Raw genomic sequence first — 18,810 nt, 5'->3', positions numbered from 1 at the left:
AGGAGAGGACCACATGTGAGAGTGACCCAGCCTTGCAGGGTAAAGAGATCAACTACTTGGAGAATATGCTGATGTGGGGTATCAGAGCCCAAGAAACATAAAGAAGGTCTAGAATAAAGAGCTTGAACGGGATTAAGAGGGTATCCATACACAATATGGTATGACTAGAGACTGGTTACATTTATAAGGACTAATATCTCAAAAGCTTGAAAATGTTCCTCTGTTGACTCAAAAATCTCTATAAAGCTATTAAAGTAAAAGAGATAATTAGTTCAATAACATGAACGCTATATATAAGTAGAGGTGTTTCATTAATAAATTATGGCATATTTAGTCAAGAGCCTATTATACTCTTTAAAATTATGCTTTAAAAGGATATTTAGTGATGTGAAACAGTAATATTTTTGCATGAAAACAGGATATAAAAACTAAATACAATATAATCCTAACTTTGTTGTGGTAAATTCACAATGTTAATAGTAGGGTAATTGTGTGACCTTATTATACTTACCTGCCTTTTCCACTTTTTGTAATGGAGACATATATTACTTTTAAACTATGACTAAAACATTAAAAAATCAAGAGGAAATAGAAGCTCATATTATCTGAATAGCATCAAGTATTGGGTTCCCCGTGTTCTGACAGTAAAGAATCCGTCTGCAATGAGGGAGACCTGGGTTCAATCCCTGGGTTGGGAAGATCCCCTGGAGGAGGGCATGGCAATACACTCCAATATTCTTGCCTGGAGAATCCCCATGGACAGAGGAGCCTGGCAGGCTACAGTCCATGGGGTTGCAAAGAGTCAGACACGACTCAGTGACACAACACAGCATCGAATATTTAGGTACTGGGCTGCTGCTGCTACTGCTAAGTCACTTCAGTCGTGTCCGACTCTGTGCGACCCCATAGACGGCAGCCCACCAGGCTCCCCCATCCCTGGGATTCTCCACGCAAAACACTGGAGTGTGTTGCCATTTCCTTCTCCAATGCATGAAAGTGAAAAGTGAAAGTGAAGTTGCTCAGTCGTGTCCGACTCTTTGCGACCTCATGGACTGCAGCCCACCAGGGTCCTCCATCCATGGGATTTTCCAGGCAAGAGTACTGGAGTGGGGTGCCATTGCCTTCTCCGTAGGTACTGGGCTAGATGGTTTTGAATACATTTTCTCATGGGAAAGTACTGTCAAGAAAAGCAACTGCCATTTTAAAAAATCAATTTAAGTCTCATTATGAAAATAAATAAGGCTTTTTCTATGAGTTATATAACAGAAATTTTCAGCTGAGAAGTTATGCCGTAATAACAAAACTGTCAGAAATTCTAGTACTGTGAAAGGGCAGATAGATATCCACATCCTAGAATAACAAGGGAAAAAAGGAGTTAAAGAGGCAAAATGCTAAAATACTCAAAAGCCCAAGAAAACAACATTTCACAGAGGACTCCTGTGGTAGAAGTGTAACTTAAATTGCATTAGGTGGTGATGGAAGGAATTAACTGGTTCACACAGGAAAGGGAGGGAACAGAAGGAAGGGAGCCTGGCAAACAGCTCCATGGTAGAACTGGGAGAACTCCAAGTTCTGGAAGAAGCCAAGGAGAAAAGGCCATCATCAGTTCTTTGGCCTCTGGAGCCACCAGTGGGGGCTGGACATACAGGAGAAAGCAGCAGCCGTGGACTGTCTCTTCTGAATCCTCTCCTGGTGTCCCCTTGGATCCTCAAGAGAGTAAAAGTCTACCCTCAGAGCAAATGAGAGCTAGTGATGTAGTGTTGTATCAGGAACCCTAACGAGATTAAAAGTTCACCCTCAGAGCTGAGAGCTAGTGATACAGTGTGGTATCAGGGATCCTCAAGAGATTAAAAATCTACCCTCAGAACTAACGAGATCTAGTGACGCAGTGTAATATCAGGGGTCCTCAACAGCCCCTGAATGCCAAGTTTCCAACTGTAATATGGAGTTGTAATCTGTAACTTAAAGCTTAAAAAGTATATAGTTGATTTAATGCCTTTAATACTTAAGTAAAATCATTCAATCACTAAAAATAAAGGACTGAAGTCCTACTACACTCTGAGGAGGACTTGAAAGGACCTGGTCTGTGTAATTTGATCCTGCACAGGCCCCTCCTCCAGTGATTTCAGGGGAGACAGCTGACTCAAACTGAACCAATCAGATTCTCCCTACATTTCAATGTCAGGTAAACAGGAGAAACAGAAGAATGGCAAACAGAGGGAAATAAAATTAATACCACAGAGCCCTACAGAGAAGTTTCTAGAAATTCTGCTGCTACGGGGCCTAACATAGTCCTGGTTTGTCTTTCCATCCCAGCTCTTGGCTGTCCGCTGTTGGCACAGTTTATATGTGTAGTGAAAGTAGAAGCAGAACACAGTGGTGTATTTTCCGGGTCCAACTTTAATGAGAACGTTGCTGTTAATGCAAACCAACACCGCTCTGCATAATTTACGAAGACTGTTTATTTTCCAATGTGCTAGTACATGGCAGTGTATTCTCAGTGGATTTATTAATCAAGACACTATCCAATTAAAAACTTTCTCCAAGAAGTCATCTTGGCAAAGATAATTTTACTTCTACGTTTTCACTTAACCTAACTTTGCACAGTAAATTGTGAAAAGACCCTGCTAGTGAGAAAAAAGGGAGCATTCGTTGTTATTATTAATCATAGGAAAATAATTCAAATATGCCTTACTTAATCAATCAGAGGGTCAAAAACACATTACCAAGGGTAAATACTAAAGTTCTGTTTAACAAATCTATAACATCAATTCCCAGGTGTTAAAGTTTTTACAACCAAGTCTATAAAATTTGACATCATGCAATTAATACTCAAAACTTTCAGTAAATGTTATTTCAACAATGAGAATGGAAATTATTAATAGTTTAAATAAATTATTAAACTATTTTAAAAAGCTTTTAAAAATCTATTCATTACTTAAAATAAAGTTTTAAAAATTAAGGGTTCACTTCTTTAGTTTCTAAATCATCCAAACACAGCGAAAGACCAAATATAAACTTTACTTTGTCTTCATTTTACCATTTCCAGTGCTGCACATAGTTTATATATCAAGCTTAAGAAAGAAAACCTCCCCCCAAAAAACAAACTTCATCTCACCAAGTCCATGACAAGATATTCACCAACAACACAGATTATAATTCTCCTAGCCAAACATGCATTTATAAAAATTAACATTTCAATAACAAGTTGACCCAAACCAAGCTAGTCAGAATATGTACAAGACTTCCAATAGACTAAATACATTTAAGCTAAAATAACAGTTATATGAATAAACATAACTGCTGTTCTAGTTGCTGAGCACTTGTTGTTTTGTCATAGATTACAGTCCTGGCAGGAAACAAGACACACACCACTCACAACCACCTGAGAGCCCATAGCCAAGAAAATGGAAAATGAAAGAAGAAACAGGCCAGATTTGGATACAAAGTTGGGAGTTGAACAGCTATCAGTTAAGGAGTGCAGATTATGAAGCCTACTACAACTTGGTTCAAATTTTGGCTTATCATGCCTTCTTTATGTGACTTTGAAGAAACCAATAGACTTCTCTGAATCTTAAGTTTCTTCAGCTATAAATTCTGGATAATGGCAGTAATGTCTATTTCACAAAATTGCTGTGATAATTAAATGCAAGTACAGTACTTAGGACAGTATTGTAGCACATAGTAAGTACTCAATAAATGCTACCTGTTATTATTATTCAATGAGTTCAACAATCATGACATAGGAAGCCCTGGGCCAACTACTTTACTTATACAGTATTATATAATCCTCATATTTTAAAGAAAATTGGACATAGGAAATTCAATAATTTGTCCAAAGTCACAACATAGCAAATGACGGAACCAGATTCAAACATAGGCTCTATTTTTTGTGTTTTTTTGTTTGTTTATTCCTGGTTGACTTTCAAGTTATTAAGACAGGGTATCTGTATGTGCTACAAATTCAAATTGTGTCAAAATGAGAGAGAATGTTTATTTTAAAACCTCTCAGACACTGTGCTAGAACTTTCTCAAAACACATTCAGACTTATGGTTACCAGTGGGAATGGGGGCTGGAAGAGGGATGAATTGGGGCTTTGGGGTTAGTATGTGCAAACTATTACACATAATAGATGAACAACAAGGTCCTACTATAAATCACAAGGAATCATTCAATAATCTGGTATAAACTATAATGAAAAAGAATGTAAAATAGAATGTATGTATGTGTATAACTGAGTCACTTAGCTGTACAGCAAAAATTAACACAACACAGTAAATCAACTATACTTCAATAAAAAAAATAAAATTAAAAAAAGTCAACCTTTTCACTCCATTTTGAAGATGAGGAACTTGAGTCTCAAAAAGTTTGAAACAACTTGCTCGTGGTCAGAGAGCTTATAGGATACAGAATTTGGATCTCATCTACAAACACTGATACCCACAGGCTGACTTTCCACTACACAGTGCTATCTTCCTAAGGTAAATCTTCATTTTCTTTTCTCAAAATAACAGCAATCTGTGGAAACTGCTATCTCTTAGTAGCTGAAACCACTTCAAATTACTTGTTTAGGTAAGAATTAGGTAACCATACCAACTACTTCAGATATATCAATTCTTTGATTTGCCAAGACTTGTTTTTAATCAATTACATTCCCAAGAATAACTATCACTTTTCCTTTGCATTCATGATTGGAGTATTATTACTTACTTTGCATATAAGAGGATTAACACCAACCAGGAAGAGAAAAGATTCCACACCAAAGCACTTCATGTACATTGAGGAGACAAATTAACTATTTATTAAAACATAAATGCATATACTTTCCTCTAAACTGTATTGTTTAATTACTTTAGACGAGTTTTTTAATAAAAGTTTTTTTTTTCTTTTTAATCAAAAGTAAATTCCCTGAACAGGGTTTCATTGGTCTAGTACTGAATAAAACCAAAAAAGCACATGAATAGGATAATTCTATGGATGGTTTACTGCATCAGACTGTAGATTACAATTATAATACCAAACTAATAAAAGGAACAACAATACAAATTAAGTCCCCAAGAGATAGCACTTCATATCCACCAGAATGTCTGTAATTAAAAAGACATCAGGCAACTTCCCTGGTGGTCCAGAGGTTAAGACTCTGCACTTCCACTGCAGGGAGCACAGGACAGATCCCAGGTGGGAAACTAAGATGCCGCAGGCAGCATGGCCAAAAAAAAAAGAAAAGGCAATAATGCTGGCAGATGCTGGCAAGGATGGGGAGAAACTAAAATCCTCATACAAAGCTTGTGGGAATGTAAAATGAAGAAGCCACTTTGAAAACAGTTTGACAGTTTTGACCTGGTAATTCCACTCCTAGTTATTATTCTAAGAAAAATGAAAACGTATGTCCATATGAAGATGCGTATGTGAATGTTTATACCTGCACCATTCATAACAGTCAAAAAGTGTAAACAACCCAGATGTTCACCAATGGTGAATAAACAAAACATGGCACAGCTATACAATAGTATTCTCAGTTCAGTTCAGTTCAGTTCAGTTGCTCAGTCGTGTCTGACTCTCTGCGACCCCATGAACTTCAGCACACCAGGCCTCCCTGTCCATCACCAACTCCCGGAGTTCACTCAAACTCATGTCCATCGAGTCGGTGATGCTATCTAACCATCTCATCCTCTGTCGTGCCCTTTTCCTCCTGCCCCTAATCCCTCCCAGCATCAGAGTATTTTCTAGTGAGTCAACTCTTCACATGAGGTGGCCAAAGTACTGGAGTTTCAGCTTTAGCATCATTCCTTCCAAAGAAATCCCAGGGCTGATCTCCTTCAGAATGGACTGGTTGGATCTCCTTGCAGTCCAAGGGACTCTCAAGAGTCTTCTCCAACATCACAGTTCAAAAGCATCAATGGTATTATACTCAGCAATAAAAAGGAATGGAGTACTCACATATGCTAGAACAGGAGTGAAACTCATAAATAGCACGTTAAGAAAAGAAGTCAGATACAAAAGACCACTCTTCCATCATTCTGTTTACATGAAATGTACAGAAAAGACAAATCTATGATACAAAAAGTAGATCAGTGGTTGTGTGCCAGTGGGGGTGGAAATGAGGAGTGACTACAAATGTTGTTGTTCAGTCACTAAGTCCTGCCTCACTCTTTCCAACTCCATGGACAGCAGCATGTCAGTCTTCCCTGTCTACAAATAAGCAATACATTTTTGGGGTTAATGATCAAAATGTTCTGAAATTAGATTGCAGTGATGGCTGTACACTTAAAACAAATGAGTTTTATTGCATTGAAGCCCCATGTCAATAAAAGCTGTTTTGTAAAAAGGAATAGCTATGTTTCTGCAAAATTTCTTTAACTAAAATAACATAACAACATTTAAAGGGAAAAGACATATAAATAGATATAGATATATAGGTAGATATGTCTATAATTAAAAAGACATCCGGCAACTTCCCTGGTAGTCTAGGGATTAAGATTCTGCACTTCCATTGCAGGGAATTTTAGGACTGCTCTGTAAATATGTATAAGAAACTTGTCTGCAATTATTAAATACGTAATTTTTGCTTGGATAATCAGATAATTGCTATGAAAGTAAATAATAATGAGTTTTTGTTTTCCTTAAGCAGGGCTTTAGAGACAGAAGATCTGGACAAGCCAAGTTCTGCCATTTACTCAGTGAGTAGAGCACTCAGTGAGTAGAGCAAAAATGAAAAAACCTCTGAACTTGCTTCTTCAGTGACATTTTTGAAATTGGACAGTGCAGCACTTAATATATATCAGGCATTTAAGTTTTATTTTAATGCCAACTATGTCTAGCATTACACAAAAATATCATATACAACTGGAGAAAATCTGCTGTAATTGGATTTCATCAAAATGCCCTCTCTAGAATTTTTGGATCAACACTGAGTTATTTACTCCATGACATAGTATTTTAAACATAATAGAAAGCTGAGTTAGTTTCTGATTTTGACATCTATGGCACTATGGTATGAACTTGTAAATAGGGATGACAAGTTAAACATTCATATTAACAGCAATTTAAGCTATGAAGAAATTCAATGGTCATATTTAACTTAGACAATAAGCAATTCTTAAACTGAAGTATTTATAGGAAAATCTAGCTTTTGCAGCTTTCAATTTTTGATTTGTTCAACCTATCAAAAATATATCAGAATATTTCCTTAAGCATCACAGGTAAAAAAAAAATTTCAGTTAAAAGTCAATTTCTCAAAGAACAAAAGCATCAGGAAATGGACTCACACACTGAGAAACAAAGCAAATCTGAGTAACTGTATCTGAGCATTCTTCCACGTACTCTAAGAATTTCTCAGCTTCTTATTTCTCAATGGTTGGTACTCCTGTGTAGTCATTTTTTTAAATTAATTATTTAATTTATTTTATTATTTTTGTCTCCACTTGGTGTCTATTGCTGTGCAGGCTTTCTCTAGTTACAGTGAGCGGGGGATACAGTTGTGAGGCAGAAGAATGCATGCATTCTCTTTGCAGTGGCCTCTACATACATACAGTGGCATGAGCTCTAGGGCTTGCAGGCTTCATAGTTGTGGCGCACGGGCTCAGTAGCCATGATTCCCAGGCTGTAGAGCACAGGATCAGTAGTTGTGGCCCATGGACTTAGCTGCTCTGTGGCATGTGAGATCTTCCCTGACCATGAATAGAACCCATGTCTTCTGCACTGGCAGGTGGATTCTTTACCACTGAGACACCAGGGAAGCCCCTGTGTAGTCATTTCTGCTTAAGGGCAAATGAAGATCCCCTCTTTCATAGACAATTCTAATAAACAGCCAAGTAAATGAAAAAGGAACCTTGTGCTACATAGACGTTAACCTAGGATACTGTACATTTTCATCTGATACTTTTTAACATCTAACGCTATTAGACTGCAGCTTGTTGACAACAGTATTTGCTTTACTCTGTCTCCAATTTGCTTTCAGGAAAAGAGTCCTTCTATACATAGACATGGAAGAAATTTCTAAAAAAACAAACAAACAAAAAAGAATCTAGTTCTATTTAAGACCAATTTAAGATATAGCCTTGTTTACAAAGGAAATTAAATCAGAAAATTTCTACTCACTGTAAAATTATTCACTTTATTTTTAAAGCAGGGGACACAGAATTAAAATCCTAGACTTAAACTTCAGCCTTATCAGTTACTAATGACTTCACTCAAATTACTTCAACCTCCTGATGTTTTCTCATTTATTGCAGTAGACAGACATTTCTGAAGAAATACCCTTTTTTTTTTTAAAAAGAAATCTCTCCCCCAATCCTTCCATTCAGGAAATCATGTAATAATAGCATCAGTATCAGTTTTGTCTGAAAAACAGAAAACTTGAAAGTAAAAGTAGAGAAAGTACTGGTGTTGAGTCATGTTCATTGAAAATAACCTTTATATCACCCAAGATGTCAATAAGAGGTGGTCTGTCTTTAAAATTTGTTATTTACCAACTGCCAGACACAATTTCCACAAACTAATTTAATGAATCCTCACAATTCTATGAAGTAGATACTACTGCTATACCTATTTTATAGTTACAAAAACTTAAGTTGTACAAAATTTAACAGTAAGTAGCGGAATATAGGAATTCAAATCCAGATGGACTGGCTCTACAATTGAGGTCTTACCCACCAGTAATTTCATTCACATCCTTACACAAACCACCTTATGTTCTTCTGCCTTGGCTCTGATCACTAAGAGGTATCTGAGAAGGGTAGTATTTAACCCCTAATCATTGTCAGATGCTCTACTGACTCTCCATGGCTGCCTTGCCAGCTGGGAAGCTGTCAGACCTATTAAGAGAGCAAATGAAAATACACAAAACTCCTCCGGAAGTACAGTTTACTCAGTTCTAAAAATATGCAAAAAATTTAATATTATTAGTAACCACAGGATAACCATAAGGATTAAATGTGCTAAATCATATTGAGCTAACAACAGTAACAGACACATAAGAGCTCAATAAATGTTAGCTATTATGTCATTTTGATAAATTACCTAATGCTTCCCTTTCCTTAATAACACAGCATGAGACAAGGAAGCAAGGTATATATGCCTTTTTTGCATTCTTTTAATGTTTATCACAGGATATACTCTGGTTTATTACTCGAAAACAAAACCCTGACTAAATGATGCATACGTATTATGAATCAAGACTACAGCACCTTCCTTGTTTACATATTTCCAATAGTTAACTATAAATAGCATGAAAAGCTGTATCATATTTATAAAGCAATTAAAATGCCAAGAGTATTAAAATATCTAGGTTATTTAAGTACCTTTGTATTTTAGAAAATACCTAACATATTACTGCCACTAATTCAATCATTTGAAATTAAAAATGAGATGATGAAATAGATCTAAGTTATTCAAAATCAAACACATTGAAGTGTTTAGCTTTCTTCCCCTTACCTACATAAGATACAATTAATGTGGAGAAGAAGTTAAGATAAATTGCTCCTGGGTGCTTAGTTCAGATTCCTCAGAATTAGAATTTAAGGGACCTGGGCCACTATTGTTATTAGTTAAGAAAAGGTTTGCTTTAATTCACGAATCCAGGTGGCTACAAAATTGCTACCAAGAGTGACTACAGGAATGCCTTTAGAAAACAGACTGTTTCATCTTCCCTATGTAGAATTCGGAGAAGGCAATGGCACCCAACTCCAGTACTCTTGCCTGGAAAATCCCATGGATGGAGGAGCCTGGAAGGCTGCAGTCCATAGGGTTGCGAGGAGTCGGACACGACTGAGCGACTTCACTTTCATTTTTCACTTTCATGCATTGGAGAAGGAAATGGCACCCCACTCCAGTGTTCTTGCCTGGAGAATCCCAGGGACGGGGGAGCCTGGTGGGCTGCCGTCTATGGGGTCGCACAGAGTTGGACACAACTGAAGCGACTTAGCAGTAGCAGTATGTAGAAATAGGAAAAACTTCGCAGAGGAAGGAATGAACTGTTTATCTAGATAGTAAGATTATGCTAAATTACTAATCTTTGTCAAGTGCTTTGTAAAGAATTTGTAATCTTAGGCTGTACATGGGCTTCCCTGATAGCTCAGTAGGTAAAGAATCCTCCTGCAGCAATGCAGGGGACCCCGGTTCAGTTCCTGGTTTGGGAAGATCCTCTGGAGAAGGGAAAGGCTACCCACTCCAGGATTCTTGGGCTTCCCTTCTGGCTTAGCTGGTAAAGAATCGGCCTGCAAAGCAGGAGACCTGGGTTCAATCCCTGGATTGGGAAGATCCGCTGGAGAAGAGAAAGGCTATACCCACTCCAGTATACCAGGCTGTACATACTAGTGCTATATATATTCTTACACTGATGAGACAACAGAGGCTGTCAGAGAGTTCTGCATCTAGGGTTTCAGGGAAGAAATTCAAGTCCTGACTTACAACAACATGCCTTTTCCACTGCACTGCACTCTTTTATATAACTTGGCCAGCATTTTCCTCAGTATGTTACACAGATATTTGGGGGGTGGGGGAGAGGGAATTAAACAAACTGAAAAATTAAACATGTTTCTTCTGTTTGTCTTATAGGCAGTAACACTACACATAAACTATGAAATCCTATAATAAAGTTGTTAACCTCTGTTTAACTCAGTATTTCCCAAACTTATTTGACCATAAAAATACCTCTATTCTAATAACACCTATTAACATCATAGAGAAAACACTTAGGGAATGTTCAGTTCAATTCAATCGCTCAGTCGTGTCCGACTCTTTGCGACCCCGTGAATCGTAGCATGCCAGGCCTCCCTGACCATCACCAACTCCCAGAATTTACTCAAACTCATGTCCATCAAGTTGGTGATGCCATCCAGCCATCTCATCCTCTGTCATCCCCTTCTCCTCCTGCCCCCAGTCCCTCCCAGCATCAGAGTCTTTTCCAATGAGTCAACTCTTCGCATGAGGTAGCCAAAGTACTGGAGTTTCAGCTTTAGCATCAGTCCTTTCAAAGAACACCCAGGACTCATCTCCTGTAGAATGGACTGGCTGGATCTCCTTGCAGTCCAAGGGACTCTCAAGAGTCTTCTCCAACACCACAGTTCAAAGGCATCAATTCTTTGGCACTCAGCTTTCTTCACACTCCAACTCTCACATCCATACATGACCACTGGAAAAACCATAGCCTTGACTAGATGGACCTTTGTTGGCAAAGTAATGTCTCTGCTTTTGAATATGCTATCTAGGTTGGTCATAACTTTCCTTCCAAGGAGCAAGCATCTTTTAATTTCATGGCTGCAGTCACCATCTGCAGTGACTTTGGAGCCCAGAAAAATAAAATCAGCCACTGTTTCCACTGTTTCCCTATCTATTTCCCATGAAGTGATGAGACCAGATGCCATGATCTTCGTTTTCTGAATGTTGAGCTTTAAGCCAACTTTTTCACTCTCCTCTTTCACTTTCAACAAGAGGCTTTTTAGTTCCTCTTCACTTTCTGCCATAAGGGTGGTATCATCTGCATATCTGCGGTGATTGATATTTCTCCCAACAATCTTGATTCCCAGCTTGTGCTTCTTCCAGCCCAGTGTTTCTCATGATGTACTCCACATATAATAAGCAGGGTGACAATATACAGCCTTGACGTACTCCTTTTCTTATCTGGAACCAGTCTGTTGTTTCATGTCCAGTTCTAACTGCTGCTTCCTGACCTGCATATAGGTTTCTCAAGAGGCAGGTCAGGTGGTCTGGTATTACCATCTCTTTCAGAATTTTCCATAGTTTATTGTGATCCACACAGTCAAACACTTCGGCATAATCAATTAAGCAGAAGTAGATGTTTTTCTGGAACTCTCTTGCTTTTTCAATGATCCAGCAGATGTTGGCAATTTGATCTCTGATTCCTCTGCCTTTTCTAAAACCAGCTTGAATATCTGGAAGTTCACAGTTCATGTATTGCTGACACCTGGCTTGGAGAATTTTGAGCATTACTATACTAGTGTGTGAGATGAGTGCAATTGTGCAGTAGTTTGAGCATTCTTTGGCATTGCCTTTCTTTGGGATTGGAATGAAAACTGACCTTTTCCAGTCCTGTGGCACTGCCGAGTTTTCCAAATTTGCTGACATGTTGAGTGCAACACTTTCACAGCATCATCTTTTTGGTTTTGAAATAGCTCAACTGGGATTCCATCACCTCCACTAGCTTTGTTCGTAGTGATGCTTTCTATCTTTTTTTTTTTAATTTTATTTTATTTTTAAACTTTACAATATTGTATTAGTTTTGCCAAATATCAAAATGAATCTGCCACAGGTATACATGTGTTCCCCCACAGTGATGCTTTCTAAGGCCCACCTGACTTCACATTCCAGGATGTCTGGCTCTAGGTCAGTGATCACACCATCGTGATTATCTGGGTTGTGAAGATCTTTTTTGTACAATTTTTTTCTGTATTCTTGCCACCTCTTAAAATCTTCTGCTTCTATTAGGTCCATACCATTTCTGTCCTTTATTGCTACTATAAGCTGAAGCATTATGTTTAATACTTAATGTAACAGATATTCAGCATACAGAGACTATTTCATATTTACTACTAAATTACATCAAATTACTCAAAATAAGTGTCTGCCTTGGTATATGGCACATCATTGGCACTCAATATAATAAAGAACTACACAAACCAAAAGTTTAATTTAAGTATTGTCTTCTGAAAGTACTGTTATCAAAGCAGAAAAATTACCAAGCTCTAAATAAAAAAGTAAAGCATTGAAATAAATAATAGAGTTACAAAGATAACAATTCCTTCCCTTATGGATTATCAGGGGGAATTAATTATAATGCAAGTCAATCTGTGGTAAGTGCTAGAATAACAAAATACCACTGTAACACAGAGTTAGAAAAATAACTGAATTTATACAAACACTACTAGTCATGCAGGCAGGAGGAGAAGAGAACGACAGAGGATGAGATGGTTGGATGGCATCACCGACTCGATGGACATGAGTTTGAGTAAGCTCCAGCAGCTGGTGATGGACAGGGAAGCCTGGCATGCAACAGTCCATGGGGTCACAAAGAGTCGGACACGACTGAGTGATTCAACTAACTGACTGACTAGTCATGCCAAAGAGACTCAAAAGCCAACCTGAATAATCTCCTATTGGCAACACAACAATCTGAGCATCAAAAACTGCAACAGGGTGAAACATTATCAAGTATCTTTAAAGCCAAGAGTTCACAATGAAAATTAAAAACAAAGAATGGTGTTGACTTCTGAAAGTGGTAAGTAACTATCACATTAGTTTGTAAAGTTGTTTAAAAAAAAAAAAAAACAAGAAAGAATTAAGAAAATAAAAATCTCCATATTCTTGCCTTACAGATAGCATGCATAAATTTCCTATATGAGCACTGGCAAGGAACACATAATCCAGTCTCCATGGGATTATGAAAGATGTCCTTCAGGGGAAGATACTAGTTTTACCTATTAAGGATCAACTGAGTTAGTTTACAAGGCAGGGGCAGAGTAACAACGAAGTGGGCACCTCAAGCAGTAAGGTGAAAAACAGTATGGGGAGATGTCAAAGTTTTACTTGTTGGAGAAGTGGAATTAATTCAGTGAGAGCTGAAGGCTGGAAGAGGTTACAAAGGTAACTGAATTTTTTTTTTTAAATCCTTATGGTTTTTGAAGAAATGTGAGTTTATACGATATGTGAGAAGTCTTTGAAGAGTGTTATTAAATATATAAGTCCAAATTTTCATTTAAGATAAATCACTCTGGTGTCTCTAAGGAAGAAATATTTAACTGGAACAAGAATTAAGAAACAATGAAAACAGGAAGATTACAGCAAATCTGAGAACTATTTAGAAAATACAAGTAGTAACAGAATGGGGACCAAAAGAACAAATTTACATGAGTTTCCATAGTGCGTCTAGGGTTTTCTTGTAGCACTTACATAATCGTTTTCTGTTTGTACTTTGGTTCTCCCATGATGCAGAGCTGCTGTAGGGTAGTACTCAGTGCCTAATACAATAGCAGGCCCCTCATAAATGCTATTTAAATCCAGACAGGTACAAATTCTAACAGGACATTATTTTTGGAGAGAGGGAAAAGTCTTGATTTTTTTTTTAAAGGCTTTAATTATGAAAGTCAAACTGTACTGATAAAACTTAAATGTACTGAGTTTTCCCTGTATGAAGTCAATGTAATGAGGCTTCACTAACAATTTCTCCTAGTTTTCTACCAGTAAATAAAAATGAACCACGTAAAGTGCTGTGGCCACAAACCAGTAATTAAAAATTACTTTTTAATTAAAACATCCTTCTGTCTACCATTTTGATATTGGAAAAATAATACCTCATTCTCTGATTCCCCAAAACTCTATTAAAGAATTAAATTTTAATAAGGCTACCTTTGGCTTTCTAGGTGGTGCTAGTGGTAAAGAACCTGCTTGCCAGTACAAGAGATGGAAGGGACATAGTTCAATCCCTGGGTGGAAAGATCCCCTGAAGGAGGAAAAAGTAACCCACTCCAGTATCCTTGCCTGGAGAATTCCATGGACAGAGGAGCCTGGCAAGATACAGTCCACGGGGTCACACAGAATCAGACACTGAGGGCTACCTTACTTTCCTTTATATACTGTCTTTTACTTGTTTACAGTTATGCACCAACCCACTTCTTCACTAGATAAACCAGATAAACTAGATAAATAAACTAGATAAATCAGAACTCTCTATCTGTAATTTTAATCCCACCATAGGGGGAGAAGGGAAAAGACACCAAACACAAAAAGCAAACTAAAGCAACATTTCATTTTAAATGACCAAGTGTATCTTAAGGATGTTAATTTGGGGCAAAAATTCAAATAGGAAATTTTTAGGCAATACACCCTCTCCAGCTTTTTATTCTTGTGAATCAGTCCTTGGTATTGAATTAACGGTCTTCTTTTGAATAAACTCCTTGTGCCATTTGGCAAATGGCAATTTAGTTTGTAAGTTACCCTGTTAAATACCATTTATAAATGTCATTCTTTGTGAACTATAAACACAGAGCAGGTTAACATCAGTGTTTTAGATATTACAGGCCTTGTAAAAGCTGGTACATTTGCCTAATTTTAGGCTGTCAATGGCAACTTACCAACTTATTTCACCACTCTGTCTGTTACCATGGTTAAAGATAAACTGACTACAAGATATTTGGAATATAATTGGCAAACTTATACCCTTGACTAACATTTCTATTTTAAATCTATTCATCAGCAAATGAAAAAGATTAGAGACTAGTTTTCTAGTATGTCATAAAATATTAATATTTTTCTTTCCAACTCCCTACAGGTATAAGGTTTAATCAGTGAAAAACTTCAACTCTCTTCAAATAACATTGTCTCCTAGATCTCTTCATAATCTGTGTAAACAACTACTTTAATTTTTAGGCACTGTATCTCCAGCAACTGCTCTAGGCAAATGAATATTTCCTTTTAAAGGAATAAATATTTCACCTACCCCCCACAAAAGACTGATGAGCAAATAAGAGAACTGCAGTATTTCAAAGAAGTTATGTACTTTGTAGATATTCCTAGTTCTGGCATACCAGAATATTTGCAAAACAAAACCAAAAACCTTCTATCGCCAAATACTCAACTTCTAAACAGGACAAACATAAAATATTAAGCAATTGCGTGTTTATGTATTCATAATATCTGAACACAGGGAAAGATACTTCAAAAACTTTAATAATAATAATTTTCTATTAATACTGTTTTTGTTAACTTAGTACTTTAATACTAAGGAGGACTGAATATGGATCCCCTTGGAGTGTGTAAACATTACCATGTAGCAGCCCAGAAGGACTTTGCTAGGAAATCCTACAAGGTTTTGTTTTGTTTTGTTTTGTTTCCATTTGCTTCATCCATGGGAGCTGACTCTACTATTTCAATTAAGTACAGGTAAAGCTTGCTCAAAAAGTGAAATTCAATAATTCATAGTATGGTTGACAGCTCTCTAGACTAGGTAAAGACAAACACATAAATAAAAGCAAGACCTTATTGAGTTCTCTTATCTCTCAGTGTCTCAGTTTCCTCATCAGTGAAATAAAGATACTAAAAAGGTTAATTTCTAAGGTACCTTTTTCCCTCTCTACATTTCTGATTCCTTAGAAACAAGGTTCTAACACAAGGCAACCTCAAAGAGTGACAGCCTCAGGCCAAAAAAAAAAAAAAACAGAAAGAAGAGTTTCTGAGTCACTGAAAAAGCTGGCGGCAGAATCAGCTCACTGGAGTACTTGAATTTTTACCCAAAGAGAAACTTCCTTGAATCTTCCCTCACGTTTTGCTTCAGACACGTCCTCCTTCAGTATCCACAGGGGATTCGTTCCAGTTCCTTACAAAAAGGGCATAATATTTGCATTTAACCTATGTACATCCTCTCGTTTACTTTAAATCATCTCTAGATTACTTACAATAACTAATACAATGTAAAATGCTATGTAAGTAGTTGCTGGTGCTTGGGAAAATCACATTTTGCTTTTTGGAACTTTATGAATATTTTTTGTTCCTGAACATCTTTGACCTGAGTTTGGCTTAACTTGTGGATACACAACCTGGGGATATGGAGAGCCCTGTGCAATGAATTTACCTACAATTTTACTAACTGATTAAACAAATGAGGATAAGGCCAAAGAAGTGAAAATTCATGAGAAAAGAGCACACGTAAACGACAATGTATTATAGACCAAATCACAATGAACACAATTAAACCACAATTAGCAACAACCACAATTCAGGAAAATATTAAAAAGTGATCATGTCTATACCATTTGCAGTAAAAGAATTTTTGGAAAAAGTCAATTTTTTAAAAACAAGTTTGGCTATTTGAAGAAATGTATCAGAATATGTATCAAAGAGTATGGTTCGTTTTTCACAGTTACTATGTAAAATTAGGCTATTAAATTTAAGAAATTATCCTACTCCATCCACTTTTTAATGCATCATTTGTTTTGTTCCTTCCTAAAATACCTCTCCTTAATCATGAAAAAAAGTATTTCAAATTATCTCAGATAAAGAATGACATTTTACAAGAAAAAAAAAAAGAAGCTATTTGTTCTAGAAATTAAAGCAAAGAGCAAAGGAGAGAGCAACTAAATGCAATAAATACAGAGCTATCAAAAATACAAAAGAAAATTGCCCCCTTCTTTTGATGATGTCTATTTTAACAGATATAGAAATGTCCAATTTTTAAAACTATTAACCAAAACCTTTAAGTATCCAAATTTTTATTAATAACAATAATTAATAACAATAATTCCATTATTCTCAAGAGGGAACAGAAGAGGAAGTACAGAAAGAGTGAAGAAGCCAATGTGAAGCTGAAGGCATGGACTGGAATGATGCATCTACAAGCCAAAGAACACCAAGGACTGTGTTTGCATAGAAGCTACATGACAGGCATGGACAGTTTCTCTCCAAGAGCCTCCCAAAAGAAGGAACCAACCATAGTGATGCTGATTTTGAACTGCTGGCAACCTGAACCATGGAGAAAATACAACTCTGTGGTTTTAAGCCATCCAGTTTGTGGTCAATTATGAAAGTCCTAGAAATCTTATACAACTTCTTACAGTATCTTGATATAGCCACCAAGTTAATCCATTTCATCATCACAGTAAATCAAACCATGAAAATATATAATATGGAAGCACTCTGAAAAACAGATGCTACTTAAATACGTGGCAGTGCTAAGCACCTTCATTATCATCATCATTCAATCATTAATGTTAAATCAATACCTATGTATATTAATTCTATTTTTTTAAAAAAAGGTGACACCCTTTCAAACACTCTCACAAAAGAAATTACCTTTAAAAAGCCCTGAATATCCATGTAAAGTGCAGACAGTAAACCATGTTCCTACAGGGGTCAGACAGGTGATATAAAGGAGAGGTGAGGCAGGTCCAAGTACACATATATTCACCATGAGGACTGTAGCAAACTGGACAGCATATTCCCCAAGTTCATATTTTTATCTGAAATATTCTGCTCTTTCATGTTGACTTGATTTTTAAAAATTTATCCAACTAAGTCAAAAACATCTGCAAGTCCTGCATGGCCTTGATTCTCCAGGTTTCTCCCTTCAATGTAAACAAAGCACTGAGCCCAGTGTTTGACACCCAGTAAATCCACAAGAAGCACTAGGTGTTGTTTTAATAACGGTTTATTATCACCGCTGACCTTTGAGTACTTCCAGCAGAAAGGCAGAGGCAGAAGCCAGACTGCAGCAACTCGAGGACCAATGGCTAAAGAGGTAATAAAGACAATGTACTGCAAGGAGATCAAACCAGTAAACCTTAAAGGAAATCAGTCCTGAATATTCATTGGAAGCACTGACGCTGAAGCTGAAACTCCAATACTTTGGCCACTTGATGTGAAGAACTGACTCACTGGAAAAGACCCTGATGCTGGGAAAGACTGAAGGCAGGAGGAGGTAAAGGGGACAACAGAGGATGAGATGGTTGGATGGCCTCACCGACTCGATGGATGTGAGTTTGAGTAAGCTCTGGGAGTTGCTGATGGACAGGGCGGCCTGGCCTGCTGCAGTCCATGGGGTCACAAAGAGTCAGACACAACTGAGTGACTGAACTGAACTGAAAGACAATGGCATAGTCCTTTCTAACTGGAAGCCAAGGAACAGTAAGAGGGATGAGCAAGGACAGAAGCTGGAAGGGGAGTTGGGGAACATAAAACATTCTTTATTAAGGTTTCAGTTCAGTTCAGTCGCTCAGTCATGTCCAACTCTTTGCGACCCCATGAATCGCGGCATGCCAGGCCTCCCTGTCCATCACCAACTCCCAGAGTTCACCCAAACC

General features: G+C 37.2%; 1 protein-coding gene across 4 annotated transcripts in view; it reads right to left on the bottom strand.

The window, feature by feature from the left end:
• PHTF2 (putative homeodomain transcription factor 2) overlaps window positions 1–18,810 on the bottom strand; it is a 190,951-nt gene that overhangs the window by 122,675 nt on the left and 49,466 nt on the right. For 3 of the 4 annotated variants that reach the window (XM_027539783.1, XM_027539784.1, XM_027539780.1), the window contains exon 3: window positions 16,246–16,331. The exons of the other annotated variant lie outside the window; for it this stretch is intronic. In XM_027539783.1, coding sequence (XP_027395584.1) covers window positions 16,246–16,331 — 86 coding nt within the window. The remainder of the gene's footprint in view (window positions 1–16,245; window positions 16,332–18,810) is intronic. 4 annotated transcript variants of the gene reach the window in all.

Source organism: Bos indicus x Bos taurus, chromosome 4 (genome assembly GCF_003369695.1).
Source record: "Bos indicus x Bos taurus breed Angus x Brahman F1 hybrid chromosome 4, Bos_hybrid_MaternalHap_v2.0, whole genome shotgun sequence".
Classification (NCBI taxonomy): domain Eukaryota; kingdom Metazoa; phylum Chordata; class Mammalia; order Artiodactyla; family Bovidae; genus Bos; species Bos indicus x Bos taurus.
The sequence above is the reverse complement of the archived record's forward strand: the minus strand, read 5'-3'. Positions and strand labels throughout refer to the sequence as shown.